The 23,164-nt window shown below is 34.1% G+C and overlaps 1 protein-coding gene across 1 annotated transcript; it reads left to right on the top strand.

Annotated features, from left to right (window-relative positions):
* Positions 1 to 15,253: 15,253 nt before the first annotated feature.
* LOC131520761 (uncharacterized) lies at positions 15,254 to 18,138 on the top strand. Its single transcript, XM_058745228.1, has 6 exons — positions 15,254 to 15,499; positions 15,850 to 15,902; positions 16,152 to 16,234; positions 16,527 to 16,820; positions 16,901 to 16,945; positions 17,376 to 18,138. The coding sequence occupies exons 3-6, from the start codon at positions 16,162 to 16,164 to the stop codon at positions 17,630 to 17,632; spliced, it is 669 nt and encodes a 222-aa protein (XP_058601211.1). The 5' UTR covers positions 15,254 to 15,499; positions 15,850 to 15,902; positions 16,152 to 16,161; the 3' UTR covers positions 17,633 to 18,138.
* The last annotated feature ends 5,026 nt before the right edge of the window (positions 18,139 to 23,164 follow it).

The following is a 23,164-nucleotide window of genomic DNA, read 5'->3' as shown; positions in this document are numbered from 1 at the left end:
ATTCACATGTGATAAATGCAGGGAAATAGTTAGGCTGACAGAGAAGATTTTAAAACTAGAGACACGCATCCAAACTTTAGTTGAGGATAGTAAGAATGTGAGGGTTGTAGATACTGCTTTAGTATTACTATAGTAATATAGCAATATAGTAATAATGTAGTACTTTCTCCTGTTTTATTGTTGGTTTCCTCTTTTCTGGTCATTTGGAATGAGGATAAAAAAAAACAAAAAAAAAAACAACAACAACAAAAAACAAACAAACAAACAAACAAACATGCAAATAAGTTCAAACATCCATTCAATATCTATTATTTCCTGAATATTACTGATGAACTGATCAAAAAGTAGGCTACTGTTCACATGCGTTTTACTACAATATAGTATAGTAATATAGTAATAATTTAGTACTTTCTCCTGTTTTATTGTTGGTTTCCTGTTTTCTGATAATTTGGAATGAGGATAAAAAGACAAAAAAATCAAAAATAAAACATCAATTCAATATCTACTATTTCTTGAATATTATGAAATTCAAGATGGCCGCTCCCTGATGACGTCATACTATGCAAATTAGATGAGTATATTTACACCCCACATAAACTTTCAGTCATGCCCAAAATTTTTCTAATTTACAGTAGATCTCTATCTTTAAGCCCATTCAAGCCACAAGCTTTTGAAATCTTGATGTCAAAATCTAGCATTTTTACAAAAATCCCTGGCACCTAAAGGGTTAAACTGTTTATTTCTGGTAACTGGTAAAAGCCATTCTCTGTTCAGGTGTCATGAATATTATGCAACTGTTGCAATGCATTCTTCTACCAGCAGATGTCCTCCTGATGAAATATGAATATCATATATAGCTCTTATGAAACTAAGCACATTAATGTTCATAAACTTCTCATTTGCATCTCGTTCTGAGGTGAATATATGCATAATTTTTTTGTTGATCAAGTGTCATGCGATAACTCTTGGTGGGGGATTGCTGCTTGTTTATTATTATAAATGAAGATAAAACTGATATTGTTTTAAACTGAAAGTGAAGGAGACAATACACAGTTTTGTTCACTTTTTGTTTCTTTGAAGTTTCTTTATTCTTTCACTTTGGTCCTGGTCTTTTGTATGTGGTTCACTTGTGTGAAGTTCTGTATGGGCCGCGCTTGTTTTCTTCAACATGAGAAACGCCTAACTTTTCATGTGAAGTTAATGATTGTGTTTTACTAGGTAATAAAACAGCAGTTTTCACTTATGGAGTTTAAATTTAGAATAAGAAACATTTAGGCTAATATTACAATCAATTAAAAATTGTTCATTTGACAGTTAGTGATGCATCATGTTTTGACATTGTGTGCATTATATTAAAGCACTTATTAAAATGGTCAGCTCTTGTAGGTCATTTTCAGGGCGTTTACTTCAGTTCAAACTGACTGTGATTATCACACTTGTTAGATCATGCCTCCAGGCCAGATAATTAAGATCCAGCCCCAGACAGAACAACTAGTCAGCAAAACTGCCTAATACCTAAAACATGCAAGTCTTGTCTGGTATCCAAAATGCCCAAAACTTCTATCAGCTAAGAAGTTGACTGAGCAAAGCCATTGTAGAGCAGAAGAAGGAGACGAAGTGATGATGGTAAAAAAGGAGCAGAGTTTATTGAATAGTCTTAGTTGCATATGTTTCAATGCTCAGACTCTTCTGACCAGCACAAATCAAACTAATAGTGTTTCACAACAACATTCCATAAACCTTGAATTTCCATAAACATTTCCTCATATCTCTTATTCGTGAAGTCAAACAGCCCTTGAAACACACAATCTTAAAACTAAACAACAATGAAAAAATAATATCAATCTAATAAATGACTAGTATAATAATAATAATGAATAAATCAATGAAATAAGTATATTAATATTATTATGAATGGTTACATGATTAAATGGAATAAATGATTATAAATGAATGAATGAATGAATTTAAAAGAAAGTAAGATAGAGTTTTTTCATTGAATGTAATAACCATGCATTTAAAACGCATCGGAGTCACTGTTTTATCAGTGAGAGCACCCTACAGCAACATGGGAAACACCTCGCTTGAGGCTCAACGGTGGAGACTTGTATTGTTTGTAATGTCGCAAGTCATAATGGAAAATTTTATACAAATTTTCATACTTTGACACATGTTTTAACGGCTCAGAGTGCCTGCCTGCAGAGGTGATGCAATGCATTAAAAACTTTGATGAGGAAACAAATTTGCATTAATAAGCAGGTTCTCTCAGGTCACTGATGAAAAATCACTACAATGTTCATATATAACACTGTAGATCAGGTCATGATTTTTCTGCACATTTATGGGACTTTGTGGAAGTGATTCTACTATATATCAAAATCATCCAAATTGTCTCAGATAAAAGTCATTTTTGATATTCAACACCATTCTCAAGAGAAAAAAAAAAAAAAAACACTCAGAGGTTTACCAGTAAAGCTGATGTGTAGAGATGATCTGAATGCATTTCTTATCTATTTATGTCATTCTGAAGGAATTCTGTAGGTATTTGTTGTTAAAATATGAACAGAGGGATTTCAAAATAGAATGTTATTGGTTAAAGCATTTGTAAATATTAATTGTAAATCAATAACACGGACAAATAAAACTTCTGCAAGCCTACACTCAAAAAAATGATTCTGTCTAAATTGACATTTTATGTAATTGAATTGCATAACAATTTTCCATCCATTTAGATTACATAGTTTTAACATAAACAAATCAATAAACTTAATATGATTCATATCCATCAGTCATACCTGAATGAAACAGGTAAGATTTATGTAATAATTCACAGCAAAGTCCCCACACTGCTCAGTGTTCAAGTAGAATTGAAGCAGTGCTGGAGTTAAGAAGATAATTGTGTGATGATTGATCATTAATGATGAACAGCTGCTGTTATCAAGAAGAATCACCGAAGGAAAGACAAACACAAGAACTACAACTGACTTCAGACACAGCCGAAGATGAAATCAACTGAAATAAAAGAAGACATTAAATCTCTCAAGATCTGATTAAATAGCTTCACAAACAGCATCAGATTGATTTTATTTCTGTCAGACTTCTAGAGAAGCTCTTATTGAGAATTAACAGAGGTTTATGTTTTATTGTTTTGTTTGAAATCACCATCAAAGAGACCAGTGTTTCCTTTTGTTGGGCTCTTGACCCTTGGTGTTAATATTACACTGGTTGCTTTAACTGTGTGTTTATATAAAACACACCTAGCTTAGCCAGCGAAACTTAAAAAAAATAAAAATAAAAAAATAAAAAAAAAGTTGTGGGCAAATGATCCACCGATCTCATTTCAAGTCCAACATCTGATTGTATGGATGTAGTACTGCTTTAGATTTTTTATATAGCTTCAGATGTAGTAGTCTTGTAAAATCAGATAATTAAAATAATTTACAAATCACTTTGTGCTCAAAAAGTTTTCTTCTGTAGCAATACAAAGACCACAGACATCAAGAATCAGTGTATGAATCTCAACAATGGTGACAGTCAACAAAATGCTTCATGTTGCAATGCATGCTGGGTACCAGCATAGTACAAGACTATCCCATGTATCCCAGCATGCATTGCAGCATGAATAAACAACGCAGCTGAATTGTCTGATTATTTTCTTTTATTCTTACTATTTTATTTTACGTATGCTGTTATAGTTGTGACTTTTAGTAGCTTGTGTTGTGATGTTCAGAGTTTTATCTGAATATTTTCTTGACTTGAAATGAGGTCAGTGGACCATCTATCCACAACTCTTTTTCACTTGGCTTCGCTGGTTAAGCTAAGTGTGTTTTAAATGATCACACAATTAAAGCAACCAGCATAATATTAACATCAAAATATCAAGGGTCAATAGCCCAACAAAAGGAAACACTGGTCTCTTTGATGGTGATTTCAAACAAAACAATAAAGCATCTAAACCTCTGTTAATTCTCAATAAGAGCTTCTCTAGAAGTCTGACAGAAATAAAGTCAATCTGATGCTGTTTGTGAAGCTGTTTAATCAGATCTTGAGAGATTTAATGTCTTCTTTTATTTCAGTTGATTTCATCTTCAGCTGTGGCTGAAGTCAGTTGTAGTTCTTGTGTTTGTCTTTCCTTCGGTGATTCTTCTTGATAACAGCAGCTGTTCATCATTAATGATCAATCATCACATAATTATCTTCTTAACTCAACACAGCTTCAATGCTACTTGAACACTCTGTAGTGTGGAAACACATGAACACTGAGCAGTGTGGGGACTTTGCTGTGAATTATTACATAAATCTTACCTGTTTCATTCACGTATGACTGATGGATATGAATCATATTAAGTTTATTGATTTGTTTATGTTAAAACTATGTACTCTAAATGGATGGAAAATTGTTATGCAATTGAATTACATAAAATGTCAATTTAGACCGAATCATTTTTTTGAGTGTACAATATGTGCATAAGGTACACATTTACTGTAAAATGCACCCATTTTATTTTTTGTTTAGATGTCTTTTGGGGAGTTTAAGCAAATTACAGGGACAGTCATTTGCCTGTTTGCCTCAGACTATAGCAAGTCACAATGACTCTGATTATTTTTGGCTCAATCAGCATTAATACTTGGACTGTTTCTGTGTCACATGACACAGAGAGTTGGAGCCCACTGGGGTAAAGGAATGGAAAAATGTTATCAAGACACAGTGGTACTTAAAACAATGATTCCGAAACTATTTTAAACACTTCTTTATTACAGCGAAAGTCACCTGAAAGCAACATGGAAAGACCTTGCTCGAGGCTCAAAGGTGGAGTATTGTTTGAAATGATGGAAAATGTTTTCAAACTGCATTGATATTTTGACATGTGGTTGCAACATGAAGCAATTCATTAAAAACCTGTTTGTTTGCCTTTGATGAGGGAGAGATTTTGCAATGACAGGTTCTCTCATGGGTGTATAAGTGTTTATCCAACGAATTCAGTTTTCTTTATATTGTGCTTTTAACAGTGCTTAATGTTGTTCAAAAGCAGATTCACTAAAAATATGCCATAAAAATAAGAAAATGTGTTCAGGTAAACAGAAGATACAAAACTGCCTTCACCCTTTGGAAGGGGGTCATGCGTATAACTATGAAATTGTAAATACAGCCAATTAAGTTTGTTCGGTTAAAGTTATTAAAAGTTATTATATTAAACAATTAAAACATTGCTGATTCTAATACCTGTACATAAGATTAATTGGTATTTAAGGGTGTAACCATGCCTTGAATTGCAAACAATGTTTTTTAAAATATGCACACATTAACTTTTATTCATAAGCCTAATATGACGAAAACTCAAAGCAGCAGACACTCTCTGGTCAAATATAATTGTGGATGACATGAAAAACATAAACGAAGTAAGCATATTTCTGAAAATGTGTGAGTTTTCCATTAACAAAGTGCAGAACGGTAAAACTATTTGTGCTACAAACTAGTGTGTTTTTAATTACGACATAACATGACAAGAAACATCTGTTTGTAAAGCAACAAAACAGACTTTTTGTAAATAATTGGAAGAAAATGACACGACATTCAAGTTACAAATGGTTGCACCCGCTCTTTGCATCATTGGACAAGCGCTGTTAGGCTACATCGTTACTACATTACTTTTTGTTTTCATGACAACAAATAGTGTAGCACCAAGAATATCAAATGTAGTCAATATTGATATATACAAATGTGGCGAGTAAGAGGGAGGGGGTCAGAAATAAGTGTTAGGGATTATGCCAACTATGGCAGTCTCTAGTCAAAAGGGCTAAAGTATCTTATCACCTAATAGCCCTCACACACACACTTCGTGACTTAAATGATCAGGCCACCACAAGGGGCCGCTACACAAACACCGACTACGCCACCCCGTTTTAGTGTCCGGGGAACACACCTTTCTCGGAGCAAGGCTCACAGGTTCGATACGGTTGAGTCAGGTATCAGGCCGAGTGGAGTCAGCAATGAAAGCTTTATTTGCAATAATAAAATACCAACTTTATTAATGAGACAACCTCAGGAGAAAATCAAATGAAACTACTACTATCAACTCTTCAGAATTTCGGGTGGCACACCTAGACAGGATAGAAACAGCAATCAACAGTGCACTCACACCACAGCATACCACACCTCCAGTGAACACGGCATTCAGGCGAAAAGCCCACCACCACACACACAAGGGAAGGCTGCCCCTCCGCAATTGGCCACCCGGTTCTGATGAGAGACACAAATAGAGAAATCAATACCTCCAACACTTAATTAAATTTAAAACACCATGGTCAGATCACATATACAATACAAGTTAAAACATGGAAAGTATTCAACGTCTCAGTTCGGCTCTATAGGCGAGGAATCGCGTCCAGCACACAGCAGCTCTGAACGTGGGCTAGAACCCGACCATAACCACAAAATGGTTACAATAAGAGATAACATTCCATAAATACATCAAAATAAACACAGAAAACAACGACACAGAAAACAGTCTTCATGTAAGAGTCAACCAAACAAAAACAAACTCAAAAAGGACGGTGACGCAAAAAAAGGGCCGATCGTCTGTTGCACACCGCTATAGACTATAGCTGCAAGGTTTCGGTTTCATGTTACTCACAACCAGGAGGAGCGAGTGAAATGCCGCACCACGGTCCAGCTGGTCCTGTGAAAGTTGAACACAGTCAATGTACTCAGTTCATAAAGGAAAAGTGCACTTGCGCAAGCCAACGACCGGTTACTCGACTCGATCCGCCAGCTTGATTTGACTACAGCACCGTACGATCCCAAACAAACGAGGTGACAATCCAATGCTGAGGCACAAGGCCCCAGTATGGGAAAGCAATTTGTGGCCACTGGAACAGCCGTCAAGCTTCCCACAATAGTCGAAACACGCACCAAGCCAAACACCAGCCCACTGCAATACTGCACACGTTGGCTCACACCTATAATATAAAAATATACATTTTAACGAGCCAAACACTTAAAAACACTCGCAGCAGATTAAACGTACCTTTAATGAGATTCACATAACCTAGTCGCGGTTATGTTTAGATTCATCTCCATACAGACCGCCATTGTTGTCAACATCCCATACACCTCCTCAGTCCACCCTTTGACAGAATTAACCCATGAAACCGGATAAAGAAAGTCCACCAAAAAGTCACTGGCAACAACTCCTATCTCCCAATGTTCGCACACCTCACCGGAAGTGAATTACCGCTCTCCCTCGCGGACACAGAGCAGACGCACACACATAGCGCCCCTACGGTCGCTTTTATATGTCATTCAGTTAAAGTAATTACGAACCACTCCCCCTCCTCCTATTACAGGATACGTCACGGGTAAACCGTACTGCTGCACAAAGGATGACAGAACTTTGTGTGTGTGTATATATATATATATATATATATATATATATATATATATATATATACAGTATACTTTGTGTATGTGTGTGTGTATGCATGTATGTATGCATATATACAAAGTTCTGGCATGAAACTTTACACTGAAAAACATGTTTTGTTGGTTCAACTTACAATTTGTATGTCAACTGGTAACATCTACACTGTAAAAAATGATACACTATATTTACTCGATAAAATTGTGTCAACAGATTACAAGCAATATTATTAATTAAATTCAACACACACACACAAAAAAATAATAATTAGAATTAATCAAATTAGATGCTTATAAATTATCCATTCACAATGTGTAAAATAGCACAAACAAATTAAGTAAAATTTAAACAAAAATATTGGTTTCATTGGACAAAAATAAACACTATGCTAATGAATACTATGTTATGCATGCCAGGCCAAACACTGCGCAAAAGCGTTATACACATGCACATGACATCACCTTTTTCACAAATTCATGTTTTTGTTGTTTACATGGAGATGATACAGGCATCGTGTTCAAAAGCTTGTGTTTCCAGGCCCCCAAAAACAGTTATTGAAGACACCTGACACATGGCTCTTGACCCTTGACTCTTTAACATTAGATATTGTTTGGCTGCTGTAACTGAGTTAGACATCAGTTAAGGCAAGCCAAGAAAAAAGGTGATCAGTGGTGTTGGTTATGTTTTGATATCATCATTTGACCTGAATTTCTGAGTTGGATTTACTGTATCAATTTCTGCCATCCAGTGAAATGCCCGGAATTTTCAGCATACACTAATTTTTAAAAGCTCTTCAGATCAAATACTTAATTAAAAAAGTGCTACTTTTAGCTAGGCACACAGACATCAAGTATCAGCGTGAGAGCCTCAACAATGGTGACCATCAAATGTTGCAGTGCATTCTGGGTGCCACCCATCAAAACTCATCAATAGCTCCCATCATGCATTGCATATTTTTAGTAGCTTGTTTTGTGATGTTCAGAGTTGATCTGTTTATCTGAATATGCTGTTTATCACCATTGTTGAGATTCATACTGATTCTTGATGTCAGAGTGAGCCTAAAAGAACAAATGTTTTTTGATCAGAACAATTTTTTTAAAGGAGCCCTTTGGATTATTTTGGAAAGTCCAGGTCTCATACTGTGGAATTACAAGGCTGCTGTAATCAAAGTATACCTAATTCAGAGATTAGGCTCTAAATGAGTTCAGAGATTCAGGTCAAATGATGATGACAAAACATAACCCAGACCACCTGTTCTCTTGGCTTGTCTAACTGTTGTTTAACCCAGTTACAGCAGCCAAACAAAAACTAATGTTAAAGAATCAAGGGTCAAAAGCCCAACTAAAGCAAACATTGACCACCGTAATGGTAACCTAAACATTTAGATTTTCTCCTTCAGTGATTCTGTGTTAACATCAGGTGTCTTCAATAACTGTTTTTGGGGGCCTGGAAACACAAGCTTTTGAACACGATGCCTGTATCATCTCCATGTGAACAACAAAAACATGAATTTGTGAAAGAGGTGACGTCGTGTGCATGCGTGTTACATTTTTGCGCAGTGTTTCTTCATCGCCAACTACTGGCCTGGCATGCATACTATTCACTAGCATTGTGGTTTTTTTTTGGGTTTTTTTTTGTCCAGTGAAATCAATATTTTTGTTTAAATTTTACTTAATTTGTTTGTGCTATTTTACTCATTTTGAATGGTTAATTTGTAATCATCTCATTTGATTAATTCTAATAAATTTTTATGTGTTGAATTTAATTAATAATATTGCTTGTAATCTGTTAACACAATTTTATTGAGTAAATATAGTGTATAATTTTTTTACAGTGTTCAATAACTGGTTTTGTTCAAGTGAAAGATATCATTTATGATTACTGATTATAACTGAATTCAACCAACCTGTAAAACAAGTTTTACTGAAGCATAACTGTTAGTAGATGTAAGTTGATTTCTCCAGTTAGGTAAAATTACTTAATAAGTTTTTATAATCTGTTTTATTTTAAATGAAGAAAATCATTTTCCACACTGTAAAAAAACAAAACAAAACAAAACAAAACAAAAAAACATGGCAAAATGCATGGCAGCACAGTTTACTGTTAAAGGAAATAACATTCCTGAATTATCATTGTGAAACATTCTCTGTAAAATATAAAACTCTATAATCAGTTAACCATTAGCTAGCAACAGCCCACATGCTTGAGCTAATGTAAGTATCACTGCACCAGCAACAGCACAGATACTGTCTTCAAATAAAGCAACCTGCAGCATAACATCAATGTTTCTTGGTCTTCTCCTGGGGCCTGTTCTTCGTACATCGCTAATTCAGATAGCTGGATTTGATTGTTGCTGATTTCACTTGATCTTGGATCATTTGGTTCTTCGAAGCTCATCCTGGACTTGCTGTCATAGCAACAGGTCCGTAAATTTAAACCTGCTCGGGAGCAGGATTAGTTCATGTAAACAGGATTAGATTGCATCTTTTTAAGCAGAACTGATCCTTAATATCTGCCCCAGCCACCGCTACTTTATTACAAGTGTACCCTACTGGTTCAGGGACAATCATTTAAAATAATAATAATTTAAAAATGAATTTGAAAATAATATAATAATGTAGTCTATAATACAATAAACATAGCCATTTTTACTCATCGAAAAATTTATTAGTGATGAAATAATTACTTTACAATTTCATTGGAGTCTTACACACATGCTATACAGTTAATCTGAGTTGTACATTAATTGCTAATTACAATATTGAAATAAAATGTAAAGCCTGAACAAATACTACACAGTAAAACCTCCAGTGTTAAATCAACACTCCCAGTGTACATATAATCCACACTCAGAGTGTTAAAAAAAGTAACACTGAAGCAGTGTTAAAGCTAATGAGATAATTAGTGTAGTAATTGAGTGATGATTGAGCATTAATGAAGAACACCTGCTGTTAACAAAGAAAAAAAGAGACGAGACGAGCAGAAATACAAGAACTACAACTGAATTCAGTCACATATAATATAAAGCTTGAACCATCAGTTTTAAGATTAATCTGAAAAACTTTCAAAAGTAAATCGGCACTAAAAGCTTAAGACTGCATTATCATACAGACATCAAGACTCAGTGTAAGAATCTCAACAATGGTGACAATCAACAAATTCAGATAAAAAGATCCTCTGTGAACATCACAAAACACGCTGCTAAAAGTCACAACAAAATAGCAAAACAAAAGGAAATAGTAAGAATAAAAGAAAATACTAAGACAGCTGCATAATTTATTCATGTCGCATTGCATGCTGGGAGCCATGGATGAGTTTTGATAGGTGCTCCCAGAATGCACTGCAACATGGAGCTTTATGTTGATTGTCACCATTGTTGAGATTCATATGCTGATTCTTGAAGTCTGTTTGATGAAGAAAAGCAAAACTTTCAGTGCAGAATAAGTTTCAAAAGTCTTTCAGATTAATATTAAAACTGTCGGATGTTAGACTATGTATATCATAACCTCAATAACAAAGTTAACTAATAAATCTACCAGTGACTATACTCCAAATTACATCAGTTACTTAAGCCACTATGCGCTGAGTACAACTTTATCGAAACGTAACCAGCCCTGATCTCATTTTCTCTTGGCATTTTTATTTTTTGCCATAACTAACATGTCTAAACAAACACACAATTATGGCAGCCAAAAAAATTATAATGTTTTAAGTCAAGGGCCAAGAGCCCAACTAAAGCAAACACTGACCTCGATAATGGTAATTCAAACAAAACTAAAACATCAACATCTAAAGTCAATCTGGTTAGTAACGTGTGAAGCTGGTAATGCTGTTTATGGAGTTGTTTAATCATCCTCTGCTGAGATCTTGAGAGATTTAATGTCTTCTTTTATCTTGTGTTGATCTCATCGAAGGCTGTGACTGAAGTCAGTTGTAGTTCTTGTATTTCTGCTCGTCTCGTCTCTTTTTTTTCTGTTTTTTTCTCTTTCTTTCAGTGATTCAGTTTGTTAACAGCAGGTGTTCTTCATTAATGTTCAATCATCACTCAATTACTAAACTAATTATCTCATTAGCTTTAACACTGCTTCAGTGTTACTTTTTTAACACTCTGAGTGTGGATTATATATACACTGGGAGTGTTGATTTAACAATGGAGGTTTTACTGTGTAGAAATCATGAATACAAATAATTGGGAATCATGAAAAAAAAAATCACAAATAAAATAAAAACAGTGCACATTTCATTTATCTATTATGAAATTTATAGTACACAAGTTCAGATACAAATAGATGGTGTGGACATAGAAAGGGTAAATGAAAATACATTTCTTGGGGTGATAACAGATGATAAATTAAGTTGGAAATCTCATATAAGCCATGTACATAATAAATTGTCTAGAAGTGCTGAATAAGGCAAAGCATGTTCTGGACCACAAATCACTCTACATTCTTTATAGTGCATTAATATTACCATACTTAAATTATTGCTCAGAGGTTTGGGGTAATACATATAAATGCAGACTATTATCATTATCTATGTTGCAAAAAAGAGCAATACGGATAATTAATAAAATTGGTTATAGAGATCATACAAATTCATTATTTTTAAAATCAAAGATATTAAAATTCATTGATTAGGTTTATTTTCAAACAGCACAAATTATGTATAAAGCAAAAAATAATTTACTCCCTGGCAATATACAAAAATTGTTCCTTAATGGAGAAGAGAGATATCATCTTAGGAGAGAGTGTAATTTTAAGCATCTTTATGTTCGTACAACATTAAGAGGCTTTTGTATTTCTGTATGTGGAGTGAAATTGTGGAACAGACTAAGTCTAGTGCTCAAGCAAAGCCCAAGTGTGATACAGTTTAAAAGGGAGTATAAACGTATGGTTCTCAGAATTTATCAGGAAGAAGAACGGATCTGATTAGGTGTTCATATAATTTAGTTATAGTTTTTTCATGTGTCTTTTTTTAATTATATGATGTCATTACGTAGCTGTCTTGCCACCAGCCAATCTCTGCATTGCTGATCATGGTTTAAAGTATAGATACATAGCCCCTTTTAAATCAACCCATGAACATGCAATTACCTCAGATAACTCAATCCAGCCATACTAATCATCAACAACAGGTGCGTTCGAAGAACCGAATTAGCCATATCATGATTAGCGCGATGATATCATCTTGGATGTGTCATTTGATCTCAGATGTAATAAGCGTCGTATGAAGAACGGGCCCCTGGACTGAAGCACAGACTCTACTCTTCAGCACAACAGTAACCTACAAAACTCAGACATCAGAAACCCTTTAAATCCCAACAGAACATTAAACACTAACAGATATCTCTAGATCTCAGCATCTTCACTTATTAAAAACCAGTCTGACTTTATTTCTTTCATACAAAACTTCTTATTAAAAATTAACAGAGGTTTAGATGTTGATGTTTTACTGACAATAATAAAGTTTGAAGTCACCGTTGTGGAGATAAGTGCTTGCTATAGTTGGGCTCTTGATCCTTGACTTTTTAGCATAAGTTTTTTCTGGATGCTGTAAATGTGCATTTCTAAAGTATAATTGATGAAGCTGAAAGTGCTCAAGAAAGATGATGACTTTATCAACTAGTAGTGACCGCAAATCACATCTGGTGCCTACTATTTAGTTTCACATTTCAAAGTGTTGTTTTGAAATTTGAGTTTTTAAACTACTATGCAAACATTTTTAGGATTGGATCTTACAGACTCACAGACATCATGAATCTGCATATTAACCTCAACAATGGTGACAGTCAGCACTGAACATCACAAAACAAGCGACTAAAGTCACAAAAAAGGTTTGCATTGATTGTCACCATTGTTGAGATTAATGCGCTGGTTGTCATAACATCACGAGACTAACAGCTAACATTTGCAGACATCAGACTCCTGATATGATCTTGGAAACAACACAACTGTTGCTATAACAACTGTGCTTCAGAAACACACAGCTGCAGCAATAAGATAAAAATTAACGTTAAATACTCAAGGACCAAGAACCCAGTTAAAGCAAACGCTTATCTTCACAACGGTGACTTCAAACGTGATTATTTTCAATAAAACATCAACATCTAAACCTCAGTTAATTCTCAATAAGAAGTTTAGTATGAAAGAAATAAAGTCTGTTAGTGTTTAATGTTTTGTTGCTGCCAGTCATGTGATATTTTATTTATATTTTTAAGATTTAAGTTTTTTTTATTTTTTTTATAGTGGTTACCAATGTGCTGAAGAGTAGTGCTGTCAATTTTCACTTTGCTGCAACTTAAAATATATAATAACTTCAAATCGTAATTTCTCATTGAACTTGTGGCATTATTTTACCGCCAAATGTCAAGAGCGCATTTTATATATATATATATATATATTAGTGGTGGGCCGTTATCGGCGTTAACATGCTGCATTAACGTGAGACTCTTATCGGGCGATAAAAAAAATATCGCCGTTAATCTATTCTCAAAGTTGGGTTGGGGGCTGGGTCTATACTACGCAAGCTATGATGACTTTCACCTTGATATTTTAGCGCGGATGTATACCTAGCCGAATTGCACTGTAGGGGGCGAGAACGAGTCTTCGAACCTGTGTGTATGCGTGCTAACCAAGCGGCAACCTCCCGCTCCCTCTAGTGAAAGTCTATGGTGCTAACATGGATGCAGCTATGAAGCCGCCGGGTTTGCTTCAGGGAAAATTTATTTTTAAGAAGCTTCCCAATGGAAATCTCAGTGTTTCCCCTACATTATTTTAGGCGCCCCATACACCATACATACTGTATGTTCCCTCATACAGAAGCGCGCGACGCTTGCGGCAATATTAACGTCTGTCGTCTCACTAAATGAGGACATAAATACATGAACAACATCTCCAGAACTGCTCTGAGAGTCACTTCATGAGAATTCGAGCGTTTCATTTGAGAAAAACTATCCTCATCATATACACAGAAATGTAAAGGTATTCACGGCAACCCGTCAAAATAAAAGTTCGGCTTCACTTGAAGACAATGGGCAGAACGTAATAGACTACTTCTACTAAAACTATTAAAACCTTATCTTTAAAGAATAATCATACAATGTCTTCAATGTTATTATCAATATTAAATCCCCTTTATTTTTATGTCGGGAAAACGGAACGCCCCCTTTAGGTAGGCTAAATTATGTAATTTTAAATTACATAATTTAATTTAATTAATTAGCCTAGTAATTATCACGACACCACGAATTACCACCATATTATGTTTGCTTCTTGATGACTGCTATTTGTTTACTACTAGTAGTGAATTTATTCTGATGTATTTGGCAGAATTCAAATGAGCCATTTTAATCTAGATTAATCTAGATTAATTCCAAGATTACAGTGAGATTAATCTAGATTAAAAAAATTAATCTATGCCCACCACTAATATATATATATATATATATATATATATATATATATATATATATATTTAAACCCAAGTATGAACTTTATAAAGAATCATATACTTTTTGTTTGTTTGTTTAGATAAATCGCTCAGAGGGGTTTGAACAAATGATTAGACAAACCGTTTTTTTTTTTTTTTTTTTTTTTTTTTTTATAAATCTATAAAGCTATTTCTAATATTCATTTGATTAATATGACTAAATATTATTAAATTGTAAAGAAATTCCAGGACCAGTTCCCTCTTCACGTAGGCCTAGTATTTTCATCGGGTCAAACCTGATTGGTTGATAACTTTTGATGTTTAATCCAGGTGTGAAAACGATTAATATCTAGCGCAAGAGCACTAAGAGATTTGCGAGTGCACAGGACAAAGTTTGAGCGCGCACACGCACACTTTGAGCGAGAGGAGAGACACGTTTTAAGTGCGTGCACTCTCTCTGCTCGAGAGCAGCGTATATCCGAGAGCGTGCATCCGGTTTTGTGCAAGAGCAAAGGAAATCCGCGTGCGAGCATGGAGACTCGCGCTTGCGCATTATATTAATCTACTTTCGCGCTACAAAAATGCGCTCTCAACATTTGGCAGTAAAATAATGCCATATGAACCAAAATTCACTAATCAGCATGGAGCAGGTGTGTATGTTTTGAATGTGTTTTTTCTGAGTTTTATTGGAAGTTGTATGTTGGGTCAACATTTCCAGGGAAAGCAAGAGCTGATAAAATGTAAAAACTGTAACTTGAATGCAATGTAAGTCGCTTTGGATAAAAGCGTCTGCTAAATGCATAAATGTAATTTAAAATGTAAATGTAACATAATGGATATAAGTTGAAATAACATCAAAATACATGAACATTATCATGTACATTACCATGCCAATCACTCTGAGAGTGGTTATTATTTACACACCTGTCTGTCTGGTTCAGTCATGTTGAAAGTGAAAGTTTAGTTGTAGTTAAGTTTTTATATACGCTTGTGTAAGCAGCAGAGAGACTCAGAGTGGAATGAACTCAGACGGTGAAGACATACAGACCGCAGGTGAGCAATAACTCTCTCTGAACATGAAATGATCCCCTTTGTATTTACTAATCCATAATGTGCTACATGGAAATCATTAATACATGCATGGTGTTTTGTGATTCGCACATTTACCAGATATTTCAAAATGCTTACGCCCTTTTTTCTTGATTTATTTATAAGATCTAAAGTAAGTAAGATGCATTAGAACACAGCCCAGTACCTCATTTTCACTTCTCATATGCATTTCTGCCATGTCTTATACTGCAGAATCACAACCATGAATGCTGTAAATGCCGTGCAAATGTTCATTCTGATTTGGACCTTTTATGCTGTCTGTCAAGCTGATGATGGTAAGATAATAAATCTCCTTTAGAAACTGCGTGAGATTTTTAAAAACTAAATCTAAGATAATGAAAGTTATATATAGTGTTACACTTGAGTGCTACCATGTTTAGAGATCAAAATCTAACATACAAAAATACATAATGCAGTGATTTTATTTATGAATATGTTCTCTAATGAAAGAGTCACGGTTTATTACATGAAACATTATATAGTTTCATGAGATGTTAAAAAAAAAAAAAAAAAAAAACAGATCTTGTTTATCGTTCAGTTGGTCTATTAAACATTGTTATTTTTTAGATTTCATTGTAAGCTGTGATGATGTGACTGGATCTGTGGGGAATGAAGTGACTTTCACCTGCAGGGTCTCATTGCAGCCCCCTGAATGCTGCATTAAAATGTATATGTTTCAATACGCTATGCTCTATAATGACTTGGCAATCTGTAAAGAAGAGCCTCCTGTGAACCCCTGTGATCACAGTAACAGCTTCACATGCCGCTACACTCCAGCTACAGCAATGACAGAAAAATTCAGATTCTTTGTGCAAACAAATTGTGGAAGGAACACAACAGAATTCACTGTGAACATACCAGGTACTATACTATTTTGTTTATCATTCAGTAAATCTTTGCACATTTGTGTTTAATAAATGTGATTTTAAATGTCTTAACAGTGCCATCTACACCTGAAATTGTTACTGAAGCTCCTAGCATGAAAGGTATTATATATATATATATTATATATAAAAACTCTGTATATATATGTCGTAGCAATATGGTCAGTAAGCTTAACTGATCATCAATCACAACTCCAAGATTCCTGGCAGTCCTGGAAGGAGCTATGGTACTTAGATTGCAGGAACGCAGAAGACTGCTCTTCCGTATATTCATAACTATAAATGACTACCAATGATTTTAATGTTTAAGAAGATTTCTAAACAGTGACACATCATTGATCAACATAATTGAGATTTAAGAGTTTTTAGATTTGGTCTCTATGTGTAGAGAATCAGTTTTATCAGATTCTCAGCAGCAAAATTATATTGTGAAAGTCTGTGTGGAGAATATGACTGTCTGCAGTCTGATAGGCTTCATTTGTGTTTATGATTTAAACAGTGTTATAAAAGATTTTTTAATGTATCTTTACAGAGAGAAATATAAACCAGAGCTTATTAGGAACATCTTTACCAGACACAGCAGAGGATCCTCGATCTAAGTATACTGTCACTGCTGTAGTTGTGGGCTTTTTCATCCTCATCATCATCGTCATAATGACTGTCATTCGCAACAAGAAACCAAGCTTCAACACATCTTGTAGATTCCAGAAGAGAATGTTTCTGGGCCTCAGACATGATGAGGACAACAGCAATCGTCCAGAACATGTGGTCATTGACTCAGCAGTATGAAATCAATGAATTTTGTTTGATTTTCTATGTGCTGCTCATGAAAGATATAGGATTTATTTGAACTTCGCTAAACTACATACTCTACACTATCTGTACTTAAAACTACTGAACTACATAACACTGGTTGTTGGTTTAAAACTCTGTTTCTGTTTTATATTAATTTCTGTGAAATAACAGTATATTATTGATCTGTTTGATCAGTGTATAAATCAGTGTGTATGTGACTTTAATGAACTCAAGTCTTTGTGAGCTTTAAGTGGAAATCTTTAGCAATTTCCATGAGTGCAAATCTTAATGTTTAAGCATATAATGATATTCTGTATGGGATTGTGCACTGTAAAAAAAAAAAAAGTTTTTTACAAAATAATTTTGCCAGCTGTGGTTGCCAGAATAATTATGAAAAAAAAAACACAGAAAAACTGTGAACGCAAAATAAATTTTGTAAATTGTAAATTTTACAGTTTAAAACTGTAATTGACAAACAATAAAATCTGAATGTAAACCAATAAATTCAACAATGCACACACAACAAAACCACATGAAAAATCAAAGATAATCACAAACAGCTTCGCCACAAGCAGAAGTATATACTAACATATAGAAGGTGCACAGAGTCATTCATGCGAACACAAAACACCATCATGGTAACACACATGATACTTAAATAATGCAATAAACTTTCATTAAACAACAGAAGATGTAACATAAAGCCCAAATGTACATAACTCATAAAAAAAACATGATTATTTAAACAAAATACTTTCAAATGTGGAGTGTCAAGCAGGGAATTCTAGGAATATCGGTTTACAGTTTTTGACTAAATTATAAATTTATTTGTTCTTTTTTACTTCTAAAAACTGTACAATTAACAGCATTTTACTGTAAAATTACATGAAATGTCTGGTTAGATCTTTTACAGTTTTTCCTTGTATATAGTACGGGAACTTACTGTTAACCTATTAACAGTTTTTTTCTGTAGTGTTTTTACAAAACTTTACAGTTAAAATTACAATTATTTTTTACAGTGTGCTTCTAATTTTATTGCAACAGCTCGGACAGGACACTTTTCTGTTTTAACATGACAATGCCTCTGTGTATAAGGCAAGGTTCAAAAAGAGATGATTGATTGTGGAAGAACTTGACTGGTCTGCAGAATCCCAGCTGAACACTTCTGGTGTGACTTTAAATCCAGAACTTGTGCCAGAAATTCATCACCAAACATCAATGACTTGTACATACACTGTTCTACCTTTTTTAGAACAGAAAAAGGCACTTTCAAAACTGTGCCAACAAAGATGGAAACATAATTCATGTATTTAAAAGTTGTATTTCCATCTCTGTTGCAACAGTTTTGGAAATGTCTAAAATGACTGTACCCATACACTGTAAAAAATGATTGTGATTTTAACAGTAAAAAACTGTAAAATACCACAGTAATAACCTGTTAAATGATTAAGAGTAAGTTTCCTTACTATATACAGTGAATAACTGTAATAGATCTAACCTTTGTTTTCGAGAAAGTAGCCTCAGAGTCGACACTCATAGACTGTGTCTGAAACCACTCCCTACACCCTCATTCACTAGTCCTACATTACTTCACTATATAGTCCACTAGACAGAGTGATTGAGAACATATGAGTGAATTCAGACACTGATGAACACCTGCTGTTAACAAACACAATCACTGAAGGAAAGAACAAGAAACAAAACTACAACTGACATACAGCCACAGCCTTAAATGAAATCAACTGAAATAAAACAGCAGAGGATGATTAAACAACTCCACAAACAGCATTACCAGCTCCACTTGTGACTAACCAGTTTGACTTCATTTCTGTCATATATCTATGAATTAACAGAGGTTTATATTTTATTTCAAATGTTTTGTTTGACCTCACCATCTTGGTGATCGGTGTTTGCTTTAGTTATGCTCTTGACCCTTGACTCTTTAAAATTAGTTTTTTTGGCTGTTGTAACTGTGTTTGTAGAGCACATTTATTATGACAAGAAAAGCCAAGAGAAATTGTAGTTAAGTAGTTTTGGTTAAAACTTAAACGCCGGTGGTCATCGTCAGTTAGTGTCAAGCAATATGGGTGATTTGTAATTATTTTCACATTGTTTATGGTAGTAATATTACTCTACAAATTAAGCTGACAAACCATGAAAAAATTTAAAACCTTTTATTCACAAAACCTTCAGAGTTACAGCACCATTTAGAAACACAGACATCAGGAATCAGCACATGAACCTCAACAATGGTGACTATTAATAATAAAAACAATTCATGCAGCAAAGCATGCTGGGTGCCAGTACAAAACTCCCAGCATGCACTGCAGCATGAATAAATTATGCAGCTGAATGTTCTTAATATTTTCTTTATTTGCTTTTATTTTGGTGTTGTTTTTGTTGTTACTTTTCAGTAGACTGATTTGTGATGTTCAGAGTTGAACCGTTTTTAAAAAATTTATATCATTTTGATTGTCACCAATTTTGAGATTCATATGCCGATTGCTGATGTCTGTGTGTGTTTAAGTTCTGCCATAGTTCAGTACATTCATTTGTGCATATTCTGGTTAGAGCTGTTTCACAACATTTGATTGCTGTAGTATCAGTGGAGCAATTAACATATTACATGTTTAATAAGAGACTTAACACGGGATAATCAATTAATTAAACTAGATCATGTTGGTGTTGACATCACAAAAATCAGTCTCCAGATGATGATAGATTTGTTTGGTGTTTTGCTTTAAAAACTGTGCTTAATAAACACAGCTAATTAAAAGCAAGCAAACAAAAACCAATGTTAGAGTCACGATTCAAGATCCCAACTAAAGCACCCACTGATCGCCAATATGGTGACTTCAAATGAAAGTACAACAACTAAAATCTCAATAAGAGCTTTTGTACATATGACATAAATAAAGTAAAAGTGGTTAGTAATAAGATGCTGGTGTGGAGTTGTTTAATCACCCTCTTCTGAAATCTTGAGAGATTTCATGTGTTTTATTTCAGTTGATTTCATCTTGGCTTTAGCTGTAAGTTTTGTTTCTCTGCTCTTGTTTCTCATTCCTTCAATGATTCTACTTGTTAACAGCAGGTGTTCATCAATAAAGCTCAATCCTAATTTAATTAGTCACTTAATTCTCTCATTAATTCATCACTGCTTCAGTGTTACTTCAACACTCTGTAGTGTGGACACATAGAAGTGCTCTTTAAAACTGAGGATTTTGCTGTGGGATTAAAGGGGTTAAATGTGTGAGATGACAAAACATACTGTGAAACGTAATTTTAACAGAAATATACCATGAATTTAATTTACGGAAGCAAACTGAAAAAAACAGTAGATTACTGGCAACCACAGCTGCCGGTATTTCACCGTAAAATCAAGACAAAAACAGCAAAATACTGTAAAACCTAACAGTCAACTTCCTGTTGTGTTTTGTGGGTCACCATTGTGCTGGAGAGTAGAGCCTGTGTTTAAGTCAAGGACGGACAGAGAGACACTGATGTTATGCTGCATGTTGCTTTATTTAAAGGCAGTAACTGTGTAGTTACTGATGTAATGAGAACGTTTTTGCTAGTTTTGATCATGTATGTGTGCTGCTGTTATTTGCAAGAGATTTGAATTGATGACTTTGCATAAATCAGTAAGATTTTCTTCATGGACTTAAACAAAATAGTTCTCAATACTCTCATACTCACATTACATAAACATTATAAATATTAGTCTATAAACAAATGGCAGTTGGATAATTTAAGCGTAGTCGGTTTCTGCAAATAAAATGAGTTAACTAAAAGGTTTGTGTATTAACATTGTATCAGTTAATGAGATACGGTTTTTCACTGTAAATTTAAACAGTTCTGTAAATCCTAAAATTTAGCTACCGTATTTTTCACGGTAAAATTCTGGCAACCACAGCTGCCGGTATTTTTCCGTAAATTTAACAGATTTTTTTTTACAGTGTATGTACAAGTCATTGGTGTTTGGTGATGAGTTTTTGGCTTTGTACTCTTATTCTGCAGAAAATCTTTAGATTTTTGAAGTTTTTATTTTTATTTTATTTTTTTTTAATGAAAGAGATTTGGAGATATAATTATTTTAGTGTAAGCCTGTACACGGGAACCAAACCCATAACCTGCTGCTAACGCCATTGTCTACTGTTTGAGATACAGGAGTAACTCTCCAAGAAATAATAACCCTTCCGAGAAAGAGAACAAAATGATCCTACAGCTGATGAAAGCAAAAGCTCTGTCACGTGTCGTGCATTCAAAGCCAAGAAAATCACATTCCACCACATCAAAAAACAAAACAAAAACAAGATAAAAGGGCCACCGTTGAGTATGTTGTATGGCAACAGATGTAAACATGGCAGATGAACCACTGACTGATTTCACAACAGAAATAATGACAACTTAATTTCATTTATTGTAAATGTTTATTGTGCATTTACTGATCATTACGAGTTTTCAGTGTCTGCTGATTAATATTTATACTGCAAGGTAGATTAAATTATGCAGATAGATAAAATACATATAAAACACTTTTCAGATCTTGCTTTATTTCTCTGAACCCCTGTAGAGCTTCTGTTTTCTCTTTCCAGGTATGTTTCATAATTTCATCATCAACCATTCACGCAACAACACAAAACTAACGACAGACTAGTGACAGACAGGTATAGCATGTGAGCTGGAGAAAACATGATAATATCCACGAATGAAATCAATCATATTTATTAATATGCCAGCTGACATTATGTTGCTCGACATTAGGGGTTTACTCGGGAGCCCCAGTCATCTCTGATTCTAAGAGAAAATACCAATGAAATTTGGCTAGTGGATTTTACATGCTGAGCCACTCCCCATGCATACAGGTATAAAGAGGCGACAGATGCATCCACTCATTAGGTTTTACACTGAGGAGCTGAGAACATGTCCCTGACAACCAGCGATGGTTTGAGATTGTAGCATAGAATTATAAGCCAAGTATGAAAAATGTCCAGAGTTTTCATGTTATTAGACTTTTAACAAAAATTTTATTTGTACCAAGGGAGCGTTTTGCCCCCTTGGGTGGGGTAAAATACCCCCAAACTCTTACAAAGCAATTTGCTTTATACATTTACAGCAAAATCAGAGTAAAATCCCCCGGTGTCAAATTAACACTGCTGATGAGCCCCAGAGACATATCCCCAGTGAAGACCTCGACTAAAATACAATAAAACTAAAAATATAACAAAATAACTAAAAATATAATCAAATACCTAACTACATAATAGTATTATTGTTAGAAATTGCAACAATATAAAGATAGAAATATAATACATTTATACACTTAAAATTTTAAATAAAATATGAAAAAAATGAATAAATACATTCTAAAATAATAAATAGTATATATATATATATATATATATATATACACAACATAAATATATTAAATGAATTAAACTATACATTTAAATTATAATAAACAAACAAATATATATTATAAAAATAGACAGAGAAACAATAAATGCATTAAACTATACATTACAA

Source organism: Onychostoma macrolepis, chromosome 15, assembly GCF_012432095.1.
Source record: "Onychostoma macrolepis isolate SWU-2019 chromosome 15, ASM1243209v1, whole genome shotgun sequence".
Taxonomy (NCBI): domain Eukaryota; kingdom Metazoa; phylum Chordata; class Actinopteri; order Cypriniformes; family Cyprinidae; genus Onychostoma; species Onychostoma macrolepis.
This window is presented reverse-complemented; position numbering and strand designations above follow the sequence as displayed.

Bases quoted from the DNA above. Each gene is read 5' to 3' on its own strand.
- LOC131520761 (XM_058745228.1), top strand. From the start codon at position 16,162: ATGAATGCTGTAAATGCCGTGCAAATGTTCATTCTGATTTGGACCTTT. The intron at 16,821-16,900 runs GTACTATACTAT...ATGTCTTAACAG, and splicing joins ATTCACTGTGAACATACCAG to TGCCATCTACACCTGAAATT. The intron at 16,946-17,375 runs GTATTATATATA...GTATCTTTACAG, and splicing joins TGAAGCTCCTAGCATGAAAG to AGAGAAATATAAACCAGAGC.